General features: G+C 37.6%; 1 protein-coding gene across 1 annotated transcript in view; it reads left to right on the top strand.

The window, feature by feature from the left end:
• The window catches only part of MOCOS (molybdenum cofactor sulfurase), a 210792-nt gene that overhangs the window by 14532 nt on the left and 173673 nt on the right, over window positions 1-22587 (top strand). The window contains exons 2-3 of the mRNA XM_041483181.1: window positions 12993-13082; window positions 15644-15710. Coding sequence (XP_041339115.1) covers window positions 12993-13082; window positions 15644-15710 — 157 coding nt within the window. The remainder of the gene's footprint in view (window positions 1-12992; window positions 13083-15643; window positions 15711-22587) is intronic.

A 22587-nucleotide genomic window follows, 5' to 3' on the forward strand; every position in this document is an offset into this window, starting at 1 on the left:
AGATAATTCATTGTCATAAATAATGCTCACCTCACTTAAAAGAGCAGCCTTTGGCCTGCCTGAGGAATTCCAGAAGCTCTAGCACTTCCATGTGGCTGTGCTAGTTATGGAGGAGGCTCCATATTGCTACCCATACTTGGAATTCAGTCCTGTATCACTTCTGGAAACAGTATATGCCATGTGTAGTTTTGTCTAGGTAGCATTTTCAAGTATCTTGTGTCAGAAATTGAGTAAGATATGTTGTATGAACATTGTGTCTGGTCTTGTCATTTATTCAAGTATTATACAAGTATTAAATATATATTGTGGGGGAAGACCTTGATTTTTAAATACATCATGTTTTCTTAGATGCTCTGAGGCAAAGTGCAATAGCTGGTGTTGGGGCAGAGTTGTGAATTTAAGCTCAGACATCAGAGATTAGGTAAACTGTAATATTTTTTTTTCCTTGCATAATATTTTTACTCATTTCCAAAGCTAGTCTGTGTTAATGAGGCCACTTTTATTTAGTATTTTGAATAATTTATGATGAAATTATAATTCTCTTTAATTTTGAAAGTCATTAGTATTGAAAGAAGCCATGTGATTGAGACAAATTATATTGTGACCTAGTGAAGCTTATAAAACTGGGATGATGTAATAATTGCTTTATTGCTGGGTGCATTAAAAAACAAAGTATAGTGAAACTCATTTTTGTAGCCAAAGATATCCAATGTAAGGCTGCTACCAAAAATGAAATTCTGTATATTTATATCAGTAGCGTCAGGCTGTCATTGGGTTTTTATGATGCTCAGATATTTATATCTCTTGGTACTAACTTAAACTGGACTAACTTCACTGGGGCCCCAAATACTACTTTCATTTAAACATAGAGCATTCTGATAAATGAAGATGCAAATGACTAGTTGACTGAGTAGACTTGCATTGAGCTGAGCAGGATTTGAACTCAGTCCCCAGTAATGGAACTCTATAGTGGATGCAAATTTATTCAAATTAGAAGTGTGCCTGAGTCTCTGCAAAGATACTCACTGGTAACTGTGGTTAGTGTATTGTTACTGAAAGTTGGTTTTGTTTTTGTTGAGTGTTGATGATGTTCTGTAGATGTTGATTTTAATTGAAAGCAGATGTGATGGCTTCTAGGTTATGACTTTGCCAAAAATATCAAAATGTACAGTTGGAGAAGTGCTAGAGAAGAGAAAATAGAAAAGAGCTGTAAGGGAAGAGAGTCTTCAGGCTCACATCTGCTTTTCCTTATGTTCTGTTGCAAGAAGCAACAGGAAAACACTAATTATCCTCTAAAGGGGATACTTATTTACATATATTCATATACCCATCTCAGCACTGTGTACACAGGCACATTGCTGCATATGTGTAAATAAAGGTGTACAATATGTGCTAGGAGGAAATAAAGAATCACCTGGATGCCTTAAGCAAAGCTCTGGAACAGTTCTTCATTTGATATAACTGACTCTAGTAAATTGATTTGTGTGATTTTGAGATTCTGTTACTTTAGCCTGTTATTACAGCACTCCTATTCCTCTGTCTATGGGTTATTACAAATGGTGCACTTTTAAAATTGATACCTGGACTTTTTGAGTGTGCATGCATACCCTAGAGACTGAATATGTTCTGTAGGTGCCAGATGAAGATACAGCTGTATAAGCAGTCCAATGCTTTTGATTAAAGAAAATTTCAATTGTTTCAAAGGTCATTTGGGCTTCTGGAAAGTGTAACCCAGCTCTTTAACTTGGCCTGGAACCAGAAAGGTGATCAGTGCAGTATGTTTAGGAAGTGCTGGTTATAGTGTGTTTGTTAATGGTTTAACTCAGATTTACTCATAATTACTTCAAAGGCTCTGGAAAACTTGATGTGTATTCTCATGTTCAAGTGGAGTTTGTTTCTCTTTGCAGAGCTGAGGTCTGTGTGACCTGAAGGCGAAGTTCTGCTTTGCTTATTCACTGTAGTACAGCAGAAATGCAATCAGACTCTGCATGGGGTCCTTTCGAGTCACTGGACTTTGGAAAAGACTTTTTTTGTTGGGTTGCAGCCCTTTGAGTTCAGAGAGCCTGTCCTCTGAAGGTACAGTATCTGTACCCCGTGCAAGGTGTCTCTTGAGGGGCCACAAACTCCTCCTTTTAAACAGCTTTATGGCAGTGTCCAACAGTGGATTGTTGCTACCCAAAGTTAGATTCAAAGTAATCACCAAACTTCCAAAAGTTGTGTCACATGCTAGCCATTCTTTAAGGAAGATGGTTATAAATTACATGTTTGTGCCAATAGCTCAAGAGATTTTTAGTTTTCTTTTAGAAACCTTTAATATGGACATCAGGGAACTTTAAATTGAGTATCTGGAAGCTGCATGCTGTTATTTGTATTTAAAGCAGATCTGTTAAGTAGGATTTTTCTCATATACTGCTGCTTTCAGACCTACTCATTAGCAAGCTGGTATTTTTGTCAGAACTGGTTAGCAAATCTTTACAGTTGCCAGTCTGTTTCAAAATTAAAACCTTTGGTTTCCTATAACAGTATTTTTTTTATTAATGTACTTTTTCGTTCCTAGAACATTTCTGAAAATGTTTGCTGGGTATTTTAATCTGTGCTTGGGAATTAAGAAATGGAAGATAACCTGTGGAAAGTAATTTAGGTTTAGTAAAATAAGGTAGTAACGGAACATTTATGCCAATGTTTAATTGCATACCTGTTAAATTTATTTAGAGAAACTTGTGTCTGTTAGATTTTTTTTTTTGAGTGGAAACAATTTTATTTTCTAATTAGGAGGTGCTTTTTGTAGTGAAGTATTACAATTTTGTGGAGGTATTAAGAAATTACAGTCAGACCTCAAAAAATTTACAAATTAATTCTTATTTTAAAAAATACCTAAATAAGAAATAAGGTTATTTAATGAGTTCTATTATTGATATCTGCATACCTAATGTGGTCAATGAACTTCAATAGAGGTAAAGCAATTGAGTATAATCTTACCTTTTAGGTTGGTCTGTTTATAGTTGAATAGTTTCACCTGAGAGAGCAGTTTGGATCAAATTACTATAAAGTATAAGTTAATCTGTGGGAACTTGGAGCCAAAAGGTTTATTTGGAAAAATGTCTAGATTAACCCAATTCATATGCAGAAGAAAATCTTGTACATAGTTTTTTATGCATACTTACTATCTCCCTAATGAAATCTCAGTATTTTCTCTGCCTTATTAAAAGTAAATTGTTTGTAGTAAGTCTTAAGTATTTACTCAATAGTGATACTGAAACTCCTATGCTTAACATTTTTACACACCATTACTGTCTCATGTTTGTGGTTTCACTTTTTGTCGATGGCTGCTCACTGGTGAAAAGGAGATACAGGACATCTTGGTCAAGCATTATATGGGCATTTAAAGCATTGACACCTCTCCCTGGTTTAATAATGCTGGGGTTTTTTTCTGACTACACTACAATCATTTAGGAGTGTAAATCAGGAATAACAATTAGGAGTGTAACTCAAGAAATCTGGATGTGTTGGTCTAATGAGGTATTTTTCCAGTAAAGTTAGGAGCACTTTAGGTTTCCAAAATTCTGAGATCATCTTCTGGAATGCCTGTTCTGCTCTCCCACTCATGCTCTCCAATCCCCTGTTGCTCCCAGAGAAAGGACTTCCAGCTGGAAGAGGTATGGCTGGGATTGAAATGAGTTTTTGGAATTACCATTTATTAGGAATAAAAGAACATGGTAGTTTTAGCCAGAACAGGTATAGAGATGCTACTGGGGTTTCAAGGGAGAGTGGCTGAAGATAGATACTAAAGCACAAAAACACTGACATGGCAAATATGAGAATACAGTGATCATGGAAAAAGAGTCTAGAGATTGAGATGTAGTTTCTTACCAGGAAGACATAATTCTGAAGCGCTGTTCTGGTTTAAGCAAATAGACTAACAAACAGCTTGCTTGTTTTTAATATGGTGGTAGCTTAGCTGATGAGTGTTGTAGCAAATGACTGCCCACTATGGGCCAGGAGAAACTTTTTGGACATCTCGTCTTATGAGTGTGGTTTCTGCTGAAGTCCTCACTCACACTCTTCATTCCACAGTCATTAAATTTGTGCACAGTTCCTCTTGATAATGTGGTCATTTGGTTTTACATATTTTTCCCTAAAAGATCAAATTTATGCTGAATGAAAATTTATGCTTCACTTGTTCTTACATGCCTGAAATTGATCTTCACTATTTCTTCCTAGACTTTTTGCTGGAGTGTAGAAGGATATCAAGGGTTTTAAATGTCTCTGGGGAACCTTGTATGAAGAACTTCCATTGGAGAATAACTTTACCACTGGTTTGCAGTAGCAGCCTTGCTTCATTGCCAGAAAAAGCAGCAGAGAGAAGTGCTGGTACATTTGCCAAACAAGGGTTAACAGGGTCTTGTCATTGGGAAGGAATGATGGCCGGGAAGTACTTCTGCAGGGCCTCAACAGTGGGGATAATTGATTTTTGCTCTCTATCATTGGGTGTTCATTGGGTGTACCAGTTCTCATATGGGTTTTTAATTGTTGCTATGGTTGAAGTTCAACCCAAGGCTCCAGCTGCCAGGAGCTCATAAAGAATTATTTCTGTGTAATGAAATGAGTTTTAAGGGAAAAGGTTTACTTGTTTGTTTTTGTTTTGAACTTAATTTATCTTCTAGGGGTTTTGGAAACACATGAAATATTTTAAAAGGCATTATATATATCTCTGCACAATTAATTTGATATATTTTAAGGAACTGGGGTTGTTTAGCCTGGAGAAGAGGAGGCTTAGAGGTGACCTTATTGCTGTCTACAACTTCCTGAAGGGAGGTTGTGGACAGGAGGGGGTTGGTCTCTTCCACCGGGCAGCTACTGACAGAACCAGAGGACACGGTCTCAAGCTACATCAGGGAAGGTATAAGTTGGATATTAGGAAAAAATTTTTCACCGAAAGAATAATAAGGTACTGAAATGCTCTTCCCAGGGAGGTGGTGGAATCACCATCTCTGGGTGTGTTTAAAAAAAGACTGGACATGGCACTTGGTGCTATAGTCTAGTTGAGGTATTAGGGCATCGGTTGGACTCGATGCTCCTAGAGGTCTCTTCCAACCTCATTATTCTGTGATATGAAGCCCATTATTTCAGGTCGCAGAGCAAGAAGTAGAACTGACTAGAAAAGTCAGTTTTAAACATTTTTGAAAGTCTGTGGCTGTTTTATGGGAAGAAAAGGAAGGAAAAAGGAGCAGGAGTATGGTGCTAGAATGTTCAGGTAATGACTGCTATTATAAACAATTATTATGATTGCTTAAACATTGTTTTTTACCACTGTGTTTTCATCTCAAGAGGGAATTCTCTTTCCTACACAAAACTGCCTCTTTCCTACACAAACTGAATGTTTCTGTGAAATTTTCTGGAAAACCAACAAAAGCATTTTCCAGTAATAGAAGAATGGGGAATATGCTCTCTTTCAACTCTTCTTTCATGTGATCAATTTCATCAGAGAGAAAAGGAAAAAAGAAAGAGACTGAAATGTGATCTTATCTTCTCTAGGGAGGTGTGAATACTGTTTTTTGTCTGAGGAAGTTGTACTTGTTTGAAGAAATGCATGAATATAAATGGCTTGTGATGTATATTTCATACAAAGACAGAGAGACAGGCTGCAGCAGGTTATTTGTGTGAAGCTGGGGTACCTCTGGTTCATGCCCACAAATGAGACTTCAACTGGTCTCACATAACCCATTAAAGCTGTCTGTGGAAATAACATCACTGAGTGCAGTCGATATTTAATCCTGCCCCAGTGATGCACTGAGTAAAGCTAAGCCTTACAGGTAGGCCTGTAAGGATGAAGGGGAGTGCTGACTGATCCCTTTCCTGCAGTCTCATTTAACACAGGAGTTGGCAAGTGATGCAATTTGATGGCTTGCAGTTTTTATTTATATTTTTTTTCTCTGTAGCTGTGAAGAATACATAGGCTTGGATGTGATTTCTTAGTAAATGTGAAATCATTCCTTTCTTTTGCAGTCCCCTCTTCCTCAGAACCAGTAAGCTGTAAATTGAAACCCGCAAGTAGGGACTCGTACATAGAACAGTGTCAGTGCACAATGACACTGAATAACCTCTTCCACCTAAAGAGCTTTTGTGGAGTTGGTATAGCCCCTGCTGGGGAGTACAGCAAGCAAAGAGAGTGTGTGATATTCTCTGTAAAGGGTTTTGATGTTCTGCCTACTTTGCTGTAGGTGATAATGCAGTGAGAGTAAATAACGCAAGCCGATAGCACATGGAAAAAATAATGGGAACTTATTATGGATAAATGTAATTGCACATTTCATGCTTTGCTTTTTGTAATGAGTCCATCAAGTCAAACACTCAAACACATTAATTAAACATGATTTTCCCATGGAACTCGGTAACTGGATAGCAGCCCTTAGAATATTGGTACCATTATCCAGGTTGGTTGGAGCCTAGTGTGGAGCAGCATTTGGCAGTCAAGTCAAGCTGTGATTACTTGAATTGATGAATTTGGTGAACTGGCAGAATGTGCCCCATGACCATGGGCTGACTGCTGTGTTACTTCACCAGGCGTGCAGCAATTAAGTCAAGTCATGCCGGGGAGCTCCTTTAACTGCATACTAACTATTCAGGCTTTGAGCATCTATGACTTTGTCCATCAAGCACTATGTTTTTGTGGTCTTTTGAAGAGTTCCTTGGCCTTAAGCAAGGGAAATAAAACATTACCTTGTCTAACAGAACAGGACTGTTTAGATGAGAGGCATGTTTTTATTGAGAAAACATACTCTGAAGTGATAGTTTTTATCTAAATCAATGCCAAAAAGGAACTGAAGGTGCAGGTAAAAATATTCATTAAATGTTTAATCCAGAAAATATCCAGCAAAGGCAAATCTCAAATCATATTAGTAGGATTTTGTTTTCTTTTAATGCACTTTATTAATGGTTTTGCATAATGAGTGTCTGTGTGTCCATACAGTGTGTAGGCATATCATGCCCTGTGTCAGGAACTTCAGGCACTTTTAGAAAGGCTATATGCACTACATTACATAGTTAAAGCTACTTTTTGCTATTTAATTTAGGAGCATCCCTTGGGGGAGCTAAGTCTTACACAGAGACTGGAAAGAAGATGCTGACTCTAAAGGGTATCTGACTTAGATTACTAAAATAACCTGGCGGCTGGTTGTGACCCAGCCATGTGTGCTGACAGCCTGGAAGGCCAGCTGTGTCCCAGGCTGCATCCAAAGCAGTGTGGCCAGCGGGGTGAGAGGGGTGATTCTGCCCCTCTTCTTTGCTCTGTTGAGACCCTCCGCCACTGCAGTGCTGTGTCCAGCTCTGGGGTCCTCAACACAGGAAGGACACTGACCTGTTAGAGCAACCTAGAGGAGACCACCAAGATGATTAGAGGAATGGAGCACCTCTCCCATAAGGAAAGGCTGAGAGAAATGGGATTGTTCAGCCTGGAGAAGAGAAGCATGTGGTTCTGTTGAAATGGTGGTCTTGTAGAAGGGTGTAGTCTTCCTCTCAAGGTCCAGTAGTGGTGTAGGTGGGCCTGGTCTTCCTCTGGGAATCCAGTGGGAAAGAGTTGCTCGGGGTGATATAATTGCAGCCTTCTGGTATTTGAAGCCTACAAGAAAGATGAAGAGGGGCTTTTTACAAGTGTTTTGGTTTGAAAAGACAGGTATCTGCTAAGGCAGGAGCCCCCCCTGAAATGGAAAATGTTAACAGCCTCCCTCTGAATTGTTATAATTTTGAAATGAAGGGGCTCTCAGGCAAAGATATGGGAGAGGGAATAACAGTTCTTTATTAGGGAAGAAAAAAAAATAAACAATGCAGTAATACAAAACAACACTGACAGAGTCAGAATAGGACCTGATACCCTGTTGGTCAGGGGGTTGGTAGCAGTCTGATTGAAATGGTGGCTGCAGTCCTCCTGCAGTGGCTGATGTGGTTCTGTTGAAACGGTGGTCTTGTAGAAGGGTGTAGTCTTCCTCTCAAGGTCCAGTAGTGGTGTAGGTGGGCCTGGTCTTCCTCTGGGAATCCAGTGGGAAAGAGTTGCTCCTTTGAGAATCCAGTGGGAAAAGCTGCTCTGGTAACCCAAAATCTCTGATTATATCCAGTTAGAAATCCTTGGCTCCTCCCTCTGGGTGGAGCATCTCACAATGGAATGCTGTAATTTTTATCAGTCATGCAGTGACATTCAATAGCCCATTAACAGAAGATATCTCCCCTGAGCGATGATTGTTTGTGGAAGAGATAAAGAAAACTGCCCAATTAACAGAAGACAGCTGCCACGCCTCTAATAGATAGAAATTCCAACCCAACCCATTTCCAACCTAAAACAGGACAAGGGGGAATGCCTTCAAACTGGAAAAGTTAGGTTTAGATTATGTATTAGAAAGAAAAGCGAGGATTGTTTGTGGAAGAGATAAAGAAAACTGCCCAATTAACAGAAGACGGCTGCCACGCCTCTAATAGAAATTCCAAGCCAACCCATTTCCAACCTAAAACAGGACAAGGGGGAATGGCTTGAAACTGGAAAAGTTAGGTTTAGATTATGTATTAGAAAGAAATTCTTTACTGTGAGTGCGGTAAGGCAATGGAACAGATTGCCTAGGGATGTTGTAGATGCCCCAACCCTTGAAGTGTTCAGAATCAGGTTGGATGGGACTTCAGGCAACCTGGGCTAATGGAAAGTGTCCCTGCTCATGGCAGGATGGTTGGAATGAGATAATCTTTAAGGTTCCTTTCAACCCAAACTGTTCTATGACTCTAAGAATCTGAGGTACCTGATGTGATCCTACTTGTTAAAACCTCTCTGCGTCCAAATGATATCACACTTGTCTACAACCTCTGTAGAGCCCACTTCTACCTATTTTGTCACTTCTTTTTTCTCCTGCTCATGGCCTTTTATATGGAAATGTGATATTTATCTTTTGACAGATAATGTTTAATTTTGCCTTCAGCTTGTGTTTATTTCATACTGGTTTTGTTAATATTGCCATATTTAAGATATATATTCTCTCCCCAGGGTATTTTCTGTATCTGCTTTCCAAGTAATATTGTGTATATAATCTTACTGAATAGCAATTATATCCACCAATCAAAATTTATGACTCTGTAGAGTTGCTGCCTTGTAACTACACATTTCATTCTTTATTATGAGACTTTGGGCAATATAACTGGCAGCCTATAATCAGATGGAGTGCAGGAATTTTGAAGCGTCAGGATTGTGAGAAATAACCTGTGAAAGCCTGTGAAACTCGGGTTGGCTTGTTTTGGTGGCTGTAGTAGAATCACAGAATAACAAAAGGTTAAGGAGGTGAACATGGAGTGTCCAGATGGTGCGTAGGTAAATTGGTTATTTTTGGAAGTGATACTTAGACAAAGTTCAGAAATGTGTAGCACCAAGAACAGTTTCAAGGATTACAAGAACATATTTCATAATGCTGAAGTAGTAATCATTTAGCCAGAGAGGAGCTGGGTGACTAGACATGGGTTTATGGGTGGGTTGTGAAGTAGGAGACAGCTTAGTCACTTAGTGCCATGTGGCACCAGGCCATTGTAGGAAGTGCCTCCAGGGTGGCTCTCTGTGCTTCCCCTCTAGACTATCCTCTGGGTGGTAGACATTTGCACACCTTAGCAGTTACTAAAAGAATTAATAAAGATGTAACTGCCTTGTTAAACTTTCAGTTCATCAAATTATGTCTTTCAATTTCTTCTAAGTCAGGTGGACTCACATTTTAGGCAACATTTAGTCACATTTAATCACATTTTTGTGCTTTTGTCAGAAGCAGATATTTGGCTCACAAAGAATAATCTGGTAGTTTCTCTTTGCCTTGTATGTTTTGCAGGTTCTCAGACTTCTGTGCAGTTGAGTGTTCTTGCTTGACCTTAAACTCTAATATTAAAATGCTCCAAATTAAATTCTTTTTTTTTTTTAAGAGGTAGAAATGTTCAGTTAAACTGGCTTTTATGAGACTGTATGTAGGTGTGCACTCATGAAGTTTTTTTTTTATGAAGGGCCAAGAGCACAGAGATGGTAAATGCTATGTTAAGAGGTGAATTGTAGCACGTAAGGAGTTCAGAGAGCTGGGCTGGGACTTTTTCAGCAGGACGGACTGGCCTCTGTATTGGTTCCCAAGGAGTTTCCCATGTAAAATTAATCTGCAAGAATATTAGCATATGAATATTGCAGCTTATGAACCAATACTCTAGCTGAATAATTCTCCATAACTAATGTCAACACATTTCATGGTTTTTGATACTTGTATTAAAAAAAAAAAAAAACAAAACAAAAATTCCCTACTTCTGAAATACGATTTTATCAAATAGTTGGTATATTATTAGACCAGTGAAGTCAGTTACACACTCCAAACATAATAGTATGTAAATTAAACTACAAGTTAATTTTGCATTTTCCCTGAGCAATGAAACGATGTCCTGATGGATATTGCATTTTAATGTTCTTTTGGTTGATCATATTATATTTTCTTTCTCCTGTTATTTCCCATAAACAGTATCATTCCATAGTGCTGACAGCCTATATACTAAATACCACAGTGAAACAATGGGAACTGTTGTTCTCTATATACTGACAAATCTCTTTGCTTAATGTGCATTCAATAAAGATAAAATAGCAAATGTTATTAAACCAGGGGAAAAACACAATGAAAGTTATCAATATGGTTTTTTTCCTGTTGTGTTATACATGTGCCACCTTTTTTTTTCTTTCCTTTAAAAATACAATTTGGTTGAAATAAGACAGCAAGGAAAAACTACATCATAAAAGTGCAATAGCAATGAAGATTTGTTTCAGTGCAGCCTCAAAAGATGAGAGAGCCCATTTCTTTTTTGGGCAGTGGGAGAGAGTATTAAAAGCTGTTCTCTGTTTTCAATTAAACAGCAGCATTAAATAATAAATAAATGTTTAAGAATTAATAATATTTCCTTCCTCAGCCAAATTTCCTCACAGATTTAAAAAGTATTATACCCAGAGGAGGAGTTTAAAAAATGACTAGCTGTTTTTTATACTTCCATTTCACAGAACTGCAATATTGTCCTTCATAACTAAAGTGGCCTTTACCTAGAGGTCTCTTAGTCCACATTGTCTCACAGGAGTGTTGGTCAGGTTGGGCAGTGCCTGTCCTTTGTTTGAGGAGCTTGTGTTTGAGGAGCCTCAGCTGCTTGCCTGTGTTTTGCTTGTGCTTAAAGCAGTGTAATGACTTCAGTGCTGTCTCCATCCTTGGGGCTGGAAGGGTCCAAACACAGAAACTGCTCCCAGAGGAGCATCGCCTGGCTGTGCTCCTGGTGCCCATGAGAGCCAAATGGCACCTCTATGGAGGCGTTGTTGGAAGAGTGTTAGCCAGGGTCATTCCCTCCAGGACAGCAGTTCTCCCACCTGTGTCTGGCTCAGGGCTGCCTCTTCCCATTCTCAGCCCCAGTCCTGCCTTTCCCACCTCTCCCAGCTGTAGCCAGTGACCATGGGCTGCCTATTGCCCTGACTGCTGCTGTTGGAGCTAGTGGAGACTGGGGCTGTTGTTCCATGCTTTAACTCCATCTCAGGGCCTGCCAGAGCTTTTGGTGCCAAGATGCAGGTCCTGGGGTGGCCATGGTGAGCATATGTCCTGCTGGGGGAAAGCTGCTGTCCCCTTGCTGGCAGGAGCTGTGCCACAGTGCTGGGCAGGGCCTGGCTGTGTCCTGCCGTGGGCAGTGTGCTCTGTCCCTCCAAAGCCCTGCATTCCTGCAAGAACTGAGCAGCTGTTGGGAACTGAGCAGGACAGACCTCCATATGAATTTTGACCCCTGAGTGCTTGTGTGTGCTGCTTCATACTGCTTGGGAGAAACTTCCTAGGATTCATCTTTTTTAAATAAGTAAAAACATAAAAAACCTGTACAGCTAATAAGTTGACCCTTTTTTTTTTTTTTTTTGACCTTTAGTTTTGTCCATGCTCCACCCCTTGAAGCACTTTAAAACACTTGACTGACTTCAAGCCATCATTAAGAATTCTGCTTCTGCTAGGCACTCTTGAGTGAGGATATCTTAAGGCAGGAGAGGATTCCTCTTTTGAAAATAAGGGGTGGGTGTCTGGATTGGTTTTATTATTAGCCCTGCCTCACAGCTTTACCCAGTTGGATCACTGCTAACATAATATATAATAATATATATTTCCAAGTGTCAAGACGTCTCATTTAAAGCTTAACTGAATTTTAAATCCCTGTGGAAAGGGAAGACCTTTAAAATACTTAATAAATTCTAATCTTAATCATATTCATCATTATTAGAATTTGAAATAGGTTGAAATACTTAAGGTAAGTGAAATGAGAAAACTAATAAAGAGCATGAAACACACTGGAGAAATGGAAGAATAATTGCTAAACATTAAGAAATCTAAAATGGCCAAACATGAAAAAGCCTTCATTTCCAATAAGCATTTGTTTAAAAGTTTTGCAATAGCTTAATACTATAAAAGCAGATTTTAAAAATTAATTGAATGTTAAGTGCAGCAGAGTGGAGAGACATGATTAAATGCATTAAAACTTCTACTAGTCATGTCTTTGGTCTTCAGAAACAATTTAGGTCTTGTCAGTTCTTGAGAGAGTTGTGTCACCTGTCAGCAAGGAGACGTCACTATCAGTGTTGCTGTTAATAATAATTATTAGCATTGTGGTAATAGTAGTTTTCATAATAAGTAGTACCTAGAAGTAGTGGGGTATTATGGCTGAAGACACCAGCTTGCTCAGTTTTGTACAGGCCAAACAAAAGATTTTTCTCTTCCAAGGATTGTGTAATCTAGGCATGAAAGGATGGACCTCTTTGGTTTTAATTAAAAATTATGCACAGGTAATCAAAATGTTTGCCTTCTATTGTTTCATCCTTTTTTTAGTTTTCTGCTAGTGAATGAAAAGAGGTATTTGAATGGTGCACTTCGCAATGTTATCTGTGTGAGTGGCACTGAATCTTTTAAAAATTGAAACTAGTAATTGTATTTGTGTTTTAGGGATTACTTACCTTGACCATGCTGGTTCAGCACTTTTCCCGGAGAGTCTACTTAAAGCTTTTACTGATGACCTCAGAAACAACATTTATGGTAAGTGCAAAGCAACGTTCCCATGAGTCTTCTCAAGTTTCCATCTAAATCATTCAAAACTGAGCTTCTTGGAAGAGACCTTCTGCAGGCTTTTTAATGCTTCTGTAGAGTAATTGGAAGACCAGTGCTTTTACAAAGGAGGTATAGGCCCTTTGTGTCATCCCTGGCTTCATTCTGTGGTAGCCAAAGACCTGTCTAGGCTGGTAAAGAAGAAAGATCAAAGCAAACATGGCTCTGTTGCATGACTCTGTTAGGGCACCAGGCTTGGGATAAAGAAATACATTTTAGCTATAAGCACTGTTCATTCTTTGTGGGTTTTTTCCACAAAAAAATGCAAACCTAGTTTCTTATGCAAGAACTAGAATACAGAACCACCCTCCTTCTCAGACAGAGTCATCACAAAGAGCTTATACTGTGACTCAGTATAAAAATTTTATTCAGAAGAAAGCATAGCTCAAAGATCCCAAGTGAATTTAGGCACAGAAAAGGTGCTATTAGACTTTGCTCTGCTCTGACTATTAGACTTTGGTGCCTACTCAGAAAAAGGATAGGTATTGCCAAAGCAATCCTGTGCAGAGGAATGTGAGTAAAAGTATCTACAGAATTGTGTAATATCTCGGTGGAGATTTAACTATTACAGCACCACCTGTAAGTACTTCATCCCCAGATCCTCTACCTAAACCTTTTATTTCTTTCTGATGTTATTATCTAGCCAAGAATTACACACAAAGTCAGCGGCATCCATTGTATAGAAATATTGATACTGTGTGAGACAATTTACATTAGAGTGAGTCATGCTCAACTAGAAAAAAATAAACTGCACAGTATTATGCTGTGAGAAGTCCCACTGAAGTAATCAAATTTTCTATGGTGTCTTACTGTCTGTGGGTCATGTGTCCTTTTTGCTAGTTTTGTGTCTTTCTTGTGCTCCCTGATACATGGAACAAAGGGATTCCTCACTTGGGAACTAGGTACCACTGCTTTACAAGAAAATGCTTGTTCACTCCAGCACTGGCACACATATGCTTATCACCTGGGCAAGCCACTTGAGAGTTTTGAGTAGTTTTCATTTTCCATGTGCCATTATATCATTTCCTCCTATTCTTTTTCCTGAATGCTGACAAGGCTGGGATCCAGAGCATAAATTTGAGTTCCACTACAAAGTAAATGTTATTCTTAATAGAGATAGGGGCTTTTTTTTCCTGTTACAACAAAATACATTGATTTGATTACATTCAAGGTCTCCTATTCAAGTGCATTCCAGTGATATAAAAATTAATGTTCTGTCACCATAGACATTGTAAATTGAAATGTCTGCTATGTTCTTAGTTATTTCAAACATTGGGCTAAATCTTTTTAATAAGTACCATCTGTGGCAGAAAAAAATAATTTGTGAATCGAGTGTTTATGAATAGAAGTAGTGTAGTACTGTCAGTTTGGAGCAGATTTTGCATAGTACCTATAATGCTGTAGGACAACAAATTGTATATTTTTATTGGTATTTTCATCTAAAATGATAAGAGCTCCAGCATAATCAATTTTTTTTTTTTTTCCAGTTACATCTCATACTCTAAGGGCAGTAAGTGCTGTCTAAGGACAGTATAGGAAGAGTTAATTTAACAAACACAGATGTGAGTGAAGGAGGAGTTTGACTTGCAGTTTTTTTATTTTCTTGGTGACAATCCACAGGCCCAAAGAACTGCAGTTTAGCTGTTGCATGTGTAAATGAGGGAAAGTAATGTAAGTAAGAAATACTTTCAAATTAGAAGTGACACTATTTGAATTGGAAATTACAAACATACAACATCAGATGTGAAAAGTCTAAGTTTTGGGTTTGAGCTCTAAAGTTATTATTTTCAACACCTTCACTCAACAACTTTCAGCAGCGTAACTTTTGAATTCTGAAAAGAGTAGCTAATATTGCAGCCTACAGCAAAAACTGTGTTAGTGTAGCAATTTTTTTCTTATTCCCTTTCCAAACTGTTTTTGCATTTTCTCTAAGTATTTGCTAATAGGAAAGTGTGCTGTGTCTGTGTGAATATTGCTGTAATCTTTTTTGCTCAAGAAGATAAAATCATGCTGTCTTAATTGTTATACATGCTTGTGCTGATCTGGGCTAAGGTGGCTACTAATTTTGCAATAAAATTTATATTTCAATGAATTATTAGAATTTCAGACACTAAAAAACCAAGGATTAATTCTTCTATCCAATCATGATTGTTATCTCCAGATCTTGTCTTTTCCTTCTTAGCTACTGCACAAATATGTTTATGAATGTGCATTCTGTCTGTAGTTTTTCTAGTATGTTTGTGCATTTTCTTTTTAGGGGAACTGCCTAAATATTAGTAAGAGATCCAGCTGAAGTTTCTAGGTCTGTTATAATTGCTTTACTTTGTTGTATGTCCCTTCTCTTGACTAAGGGGCTTCAGGGAATTGCTGTGAAGTACGCATTGAATCTTTATCATCTTTTAGGCTCACTTGGTGTAATACTTTGATAAAAGAGAAATTTAATAGCAAAATTGTGATTAATGATTAATTTCTGTATCTCTCTTGTCTCCTAGGCAACCCTCATAGTCAGAATATCAGCAGCAAGCTGACATATGACACAATCGAGCATGTTCGATACAGGTAGAATAATCTTTTTATCAGATGTTATATGATGCACTTGATAGTTTTCATTTTGGTTAGATCTGCACTGTTTTGATGACTTTGATGTGATACCATTTTGTAAGGGTCATCTGTAATACCTAAAGAAAACACCTCACTTTTAAAACACAAGATATTTGGACAATCAAGTCTTGGATGATATAAATTATTTTTCTCCCAGATGGCCAAATCCTCAAAGTCCTGTAGTTAATGTAGTGCTATAATACAAGTCCACAGTTTTAATTAAGATGCAGGACTTGGAATTTCAGAAGTGATTATTAGTAAGATAGTATGGTAAAAGAGTAAGGTGGGACTAGGTACAAAGACATGGTTAAAATGCAGATAATATTAAATAGGGTGTAATGGCTTGTGAGAATTTACAAAAAGCTTACGGGAATATGTACATTGTTTTACAGCAGGTACTTCCTTCCATTGGAGTAATAAAATACCTTTTAAAGCAGTTTTAGTATAACTTTTAAGAGTAGAAAAAAAAAAAGGTAAAAGGGAGTGTTGGGGCATCTGGGTGTGGGCAAGAAAATGAACTGATTCTCTAAACAAAGTATTCCTTTGAAAGCTCAGGATGGAGTGTGCTGAAGGTACACATCTTGCAATTGATTTGTCATGATTTACATCATGATGAAATATACCACTTAGGCACTTGGTTATTGGTTTTAGGAATTTGTTTCAGAAAACTCCTGCTATTTTATAAAATATATTTTTATCACAGAATATGAATGCTTTGAGTTTGTTTTCCTCCTTTTAATGACACACTTAAGGCAAGTAAAGTATGTAATGGATTCCTATTTTATCTTCTTCCTTGAAAGTAAATATTTCTCCAAAACACATCACAGAATTCAGATCAATAGCATGATAGTGTTCATAGTTGTAATGAAGAAAATCTGTTTTTTACCTTTCTGCTGCATTTTCTCTGACTGTTTTTATGGGATTGTAAAAAACTCAAGGATTTCTGGTTGGATGCTGCTGGTGGCTACAATCTGTTTCCCCCTTTGCATCTCCAGCTTTCTGAAGAAACTATTTCTTTTTGCTTATGCCACAACCCTCTCTTAATGCTGTGCAGGATGACAACCCATTAATGTATGGCCAAATGGGAGGAAAGAGACTACCCATGAGGAATATCTGTCTTCAGAAGCAGACACTTACAGCCAGTTACAGCAATACCCACAGTCTGCAGCGTCTTTTGATCAGACCTGTGTGCTCGCATGCAGAGTTAGCATTCTGATTTCCATTTACTGAGTGCTGTTGCAATGTTGCTGTTTCACAATTCTGCTTATGAAGGCACAGGAGGAAGTGTAACTGTTTTTAGAATAATTACTATTGTACTGTGTGTTCTTCGTTGTTAGGGAGTAAGGAAATAGGCTTTCACTCAGTAAAAACCTAGATCACTTGAAAAGAACTTACATCTTCAGCATGTTTTATTTTGGATCCTACTTTAAAAAAGCTTGAGACTTTTTTAAGGACAGAATGGGAGCTGACAAGTATATACCAGTGTTAGTTTCAAGGGGGGTTTTGTGTGTTTTGTTTCTGTTTTTTTTTTTTAAATGCCCTCTGCACCTAAACAAACATTTTTTGGTATTACACCTGATAGAATTTTTCATCTGTCCCTAAAGAAATGCAGCCATTTTTAAACTCCCAATAAAATTTAAAAACCACAGTTGTCAAAAAGGCATAGTCATAAAAATTCAGGAAGAAAATGCCCCAAACCTACTGTCAATAAGTCAGCCATCCAAAATGCAATAAAAGTATATTAAAAATCTATACCTCTATGCCATTGCAGCTAATCAAAATAAGCAGTATGACAAGACAGGGAGACAGGCAGCTCTGTCCTGCATCACAATGCGTAGATTGGATTTCCTCAGTGAAAAAATGATTCAGCAGGTAGTTTTAGAAATCTTAAAATGAATTGCTGGCTTGTAATCTGGCTTGTAATCATGGCTGCAGTCAGAAGTATAACTTTTTTTCAGTGTTTGACTCCAAGACAATGCTATTTTATTTTTTTAAATTATTTTTTAAATTTGATTTTCCAATGTGATTGCACAATCAACTGATTAAAAATAAACACCAAACTTAATTTCAGATTTATATTTGCTGACATGGGTGACAGCAGCATCAGAATAGACTCTTTGCTAATCTGTCAGTGTACACTGTTCAGTGGTACAAAGATGAGGGATTTGGTTTTACCTTCATATCTGCTTGACGGAGAGAAACCATTCTTAGTGTGGCTTTGCAATAGAATAACATAAATAATTAAATAATTGAGTCAGTGGATGTTTTCTCAGATTTACAAAATTACAATAAGATGCTTTACCTCTTGACCAACTCAAGTGCAGAAAGATTAGAAATAACTATTTTATTCTTGAGAACATTGCTTCTCTTTTCTTAATGTGGATTGCTGAGTGATTTTAAGCATTATGCATACCTCAACATTAACCATGAGTGATGCTGAAAAGAGGAAGCAAGAAATGTAATAAACCTTACAGAAATGTATTAAATGTATGTGTCAAAAGTTTATAGATCCTTTTTTATTACTTTGCTTATGGATCTATGGCACTGCCATTGCTCCACTTCCACACAGCTAGAGAGCAGGAGTACAATTTCTCCTTATGATGCTGCAGTTAATGTAACTCAGAAATTCATTACACTGAGTATTAAATAACTCTTTTCCCATATGCAAACATTTTAAAATACTAGATTTCTGAATATTTTAACACGTTGTCCTTGTGGCTCTTGTACTTGCAATATCAAATAGTGCAGCAGTGTCTTCTAAACAGAACCACACTGAAGTTTAAAATCTGTGGTATGTTTAAGATATACAACAGGATACTTTTTCATGTATACACGGTGTTGTAATAGAGTTTTGATGTTCATCTTGAACTTTCAGGTCCTATGAAGTGTTAAACTGAATCATACTTCTGGAATTCAAATATATATTTTTAAAAAGGCCAGAAATTTCAGTTATTATTTTGGTATGAAGCATCTCCTAGATGTGGCAATATGTATATTGCATAATTTTTTTCGCTGAAGCTAAAAGAATTGAGCTAAATGAGATCAAAGTAAAATATAGAACCAAAACATGAAGCTATAAGGGATTCTCTCAAATTATGCTGTCTAAGTGAACTGTAAGAGGAGATTAATCAGTGCATACAGTCAAAAACAGGTACAGTGGGCATGCACAAAACAACTGTAAATGGCTCAGTGTTTTAAAAATATATTTTTTTCTGTGGTAAAAGACACAGGTGGTACCAGATTATGCTAAGGAAGCAGTCTCATAAATGCTGTTTCTAATTTCATTTGCATTGTATTTTTAGAGAACATTTCATGATAGCAAGATAGAACTTTACTTTCCTTCTGCAAGCGTCATACCTTGCTTATGAAATAAGTTTCCATTCCAAATCTTTTCTTTAAGTTAACACATTTTGAAATGGTGTTTTGTTCAAGATAGGTTTTTTTTTTTTTTTTTAATTCCCGTGTTTAAGGAGTTCCATGTCTGAAAACAGTAATGTTGTAACTGAAACATACATGAAAATGGCTTGACCTTTCCTGCACAGTAAGAAATAGTAGATACAGTATCTTCTTAGTATTGATTTGTTCTTTGCAAAGGTCACTGACAGGAGACCGTATGGATGAGTGACATCTGAGCACTGCATCCTGTCTTCCTTAATGGCACCCATCAGCTTGAAAACCTTGTTTCCAGTCTAGGGTGGTTCAGTCCTTCTGTATGCTTGTTTTAGAGCACCATTTGCAACACTGCTTTTCCTGATCCCACTGCTCAGTGGGACAACTATGAAGTACCACAGTTGGTGAAGTCCAGCAAAAGGTCACTGTGCTCACTGCAGTGACTCTGTACATGTAAATGAGAAAGGCATTAGAAGATAATTAGGAATAATGTAATAGGTTTTTTGGAAGACTTTAGGCAAGAGGGGTTCCTTGTGGTTCATGAAATTATTTAGGAATGCAATTAAACAATCCCAGGGTGCCCCCAGTGAGTGGCTGATGACCCAGCTGTGGGCCCTGTCATGTGCTGAGTGACAGCACAGCAGGGGCTTTGGTGCAGATATTTCTTGCTTTTCCCTCAGCCACACCTAGCCTTTTGTGCAAAGGACTTCATTTTATAAACAGTTGTTTCTATGAGTCAATCGATTACTTTTGGAGGGTTTACTCTTTGCAATCCTATGCAAGGTAGTAAAAAGCTTCTGGTCAGAGTAACAGGTCATTTTTGAATGAGTTAGCAGACTGTTTTAAGAACAAGTAAAATAACTTTATTTTACTTTGGAACTTTGCTCCTGGACTTTCAGCTCTATTTTAATAAATTCATTAATCATTAACTTGATGAGCTGAAGCTTTGGAAAGGAATTTGCTAATGTCTTCTGTTACTTTTCTGGTAGTCAGCTTTATACCTTCATATATATGGAGAGTAGCAAATAAAATTGGCACATGCACTGTCATGCTCTCTGACTAATCTTCATTGCATAGGGAGTCAAATCTGGAGTGCTTCATTTACTGAAAGAAATAAATTCTTCAGTAAAATAAATTAAAATAGGGAGGTCAAGATTGCTAGTTTATGAACAAAAAGGATGAAATGCTTCTGGGAAATTCTGAGTTTTATTAGTATGGGTGGCTAGAATGTTTTGCATAGAGGTCTGAAAAAGACTGGATGCAACTTTTTCTTTTTTTTTTTTTCTTTTTTTTTTTTTTTTCACTGCATGATAAAAACCCCTCAGGACTCTGCTTTTATAATGTTTTTGTGACAAAGCAGCTATGGAGACTAAGTTTAAATGAGATCTTTCTGTGCCATTGCTCTCTAGATAACATTCAGAGTAGGCAGAGTGGTACAGGCTTACTTGGATTCAGGCCACTGGTTAAGTTCACATTTTTTTAAATGCACACAGCCTTGATGCTCCTCAGCTGCTTTTTTGGCAGGGACCCAATGACCTTTGTGCCCATGGGGAGGCCTTTTGGAAGCGTACATGAGCTGATGGATGAGATAGTCCAACTGGAACAAAACACTATAAAAACAGTGAAATTTCTCCAACGCAAATTCCTTTTTTCCATTTTCTCAGTCTCTTTGTCTTTTACAGGATTTATATGGAAGCTTTATTTCTCCTCCCAAGGCTATACAATACTTATAGAAGCAATGTAGTGTTCCTCCCTCTTCTGGATTTGCAGCTGCTTTTCCTAAGAAGTGGCATTGTGAGACACCAGTGGGTGATGTTTCTGATGACGTTTTTGTTGCCTTGGATGTTGAAGGAGCAGTAACATTGTCCTTCCTGGCTGCTGGGAACACTAGCAGTTCCTTTGCCAACTCCAGGGGAGCCTGACAACTTCATTAGTGGCTTACATGGTTATTTGTATTTCAAGTAAGGCTTTTGGAAGACCAGATATTTAGCACAAATATAATTTCTGCCATCCCCTGTGTGCACCTGTTGTGCTTGACAACTTTGTTTTGGCTTCAGTGCACTGCTGTTTCTCAGCACAAGTTATGTAGCATTGGAGATGTTATGTGTGCTCCATCTGACTGAATTTGAAAAATTTTTTAAAGACATCTTCAGTTGTATATGTCGTTCAAAATTTTGCTGATTTTTTTTCATGTCTAATTTTTTTGCAGTCTATGGACAGTTTCTGTTTTGCTCCATCTGAAACTGACTCAATGATCCCACAGCAAGACAAATTTTAACTTATGCTGTTCATACCTTATTGTCATATTTAAAACCATAACTTTGGGAAATACTAATTCATATACTTTTTTAGAAACACAGAGATAATTTATTTCTGGCTCTTTTAAAATAGTCTCTGATAATCTTTCTGTGAAGTTAGCAAACCCAGTATTGAGCTCCATTTTGAATCTTATTCATTCCACTTGCAAAACAAAGTTTCATTTATTGTTATAATTAGGCTGTTGAGGACACACTAAAGCATTCCCAAGGGCTTCTGTGGTGCCTGCCATCTGTGTCTCAATCAATCTGAAATTCCTGGTATCATTGCTGCTGCAAAACAGAGCATGTTGCACTCATCCTTTATTTTCTATCTGAGCCTCACCGTGCTGCACGTTAAACTAACAGTTTTAAGTCCTTAAAGTCATCATTTGCACTATGAGTTTTTTGCCCCCATTCAAAATTCTGACTGCCAGTTCTGAGTCTACTTACTGTTCTGTTCCCTTGGCACTTTGGTACTGTTTTTGTAGCCCCCACTGCATGATCCGTAGTGATCAGGATTTTTAATATTTTAAACACTGGTATTCACTGAAGTAGTTTTATTATAAAGTCCACCTAAGTGAATAGCTATTAGTGTTGCCTATGTTTTTATTATTATGAATGGAGGTTAACTAATTCATTACTTACTATTTAAATTTTGAATATGTATATTTTAACTACTGGTGAACTTTTCATCTCCTGAATATGGCAATGTATTCAGGATCTTCTGCTATTTTTTTCTCCAGAAGCAGATATGATGTGCAAGTAGTAGTAACTTTGGGGTAGATGCCTCTGCAGTGTTTGAATGATTTCATCACATTTCTTTTTACTCTCATTTCTGATGTAACCTTAGAATTATCTTCTGCCCCGATGCATCAAGTGTAACTGTGGCTTCCTTCTCATCTGTGATAATGCCAGTTTCCTCTCTGCATTGTTCCAGACTAGCTCATCTGGTCTCCTTATAGACAGAGCAAGCACATTTACTTTGTTGAATGATGGCACAAGCCTTCAGCTCCCTTTCTCTAATGAGGAGGTTGTTTACCGCAGCCATGCTAGATGCTGTAGTCCTGACACTGTTAGCAGTTTTTTGTTTTGGTTTTGGGTGTTTTTTTGTTTTTGTTTGTTTTGGTTTTTTTTCTACTCTCTCCAAC

The sequence above is a fragment of the Pyrgilauda ruficollis genome, unplaced genomic scaffold (assembly GCF_017590135.1).
Source record: "Pyrgilauda ruficollis isolate IOZ18807 unplaced genomic scaffold, ASM1759013v1 scaffold116, whole genome shotgun sequence".
NCBI classification, from domain to species: domain Eukaryota; kingdom Metazoa; phylum Chordata; class Aves; order Passeriformes; family Passeridae; genus Pyrgilauda; species Pyrgilauda ruficollis.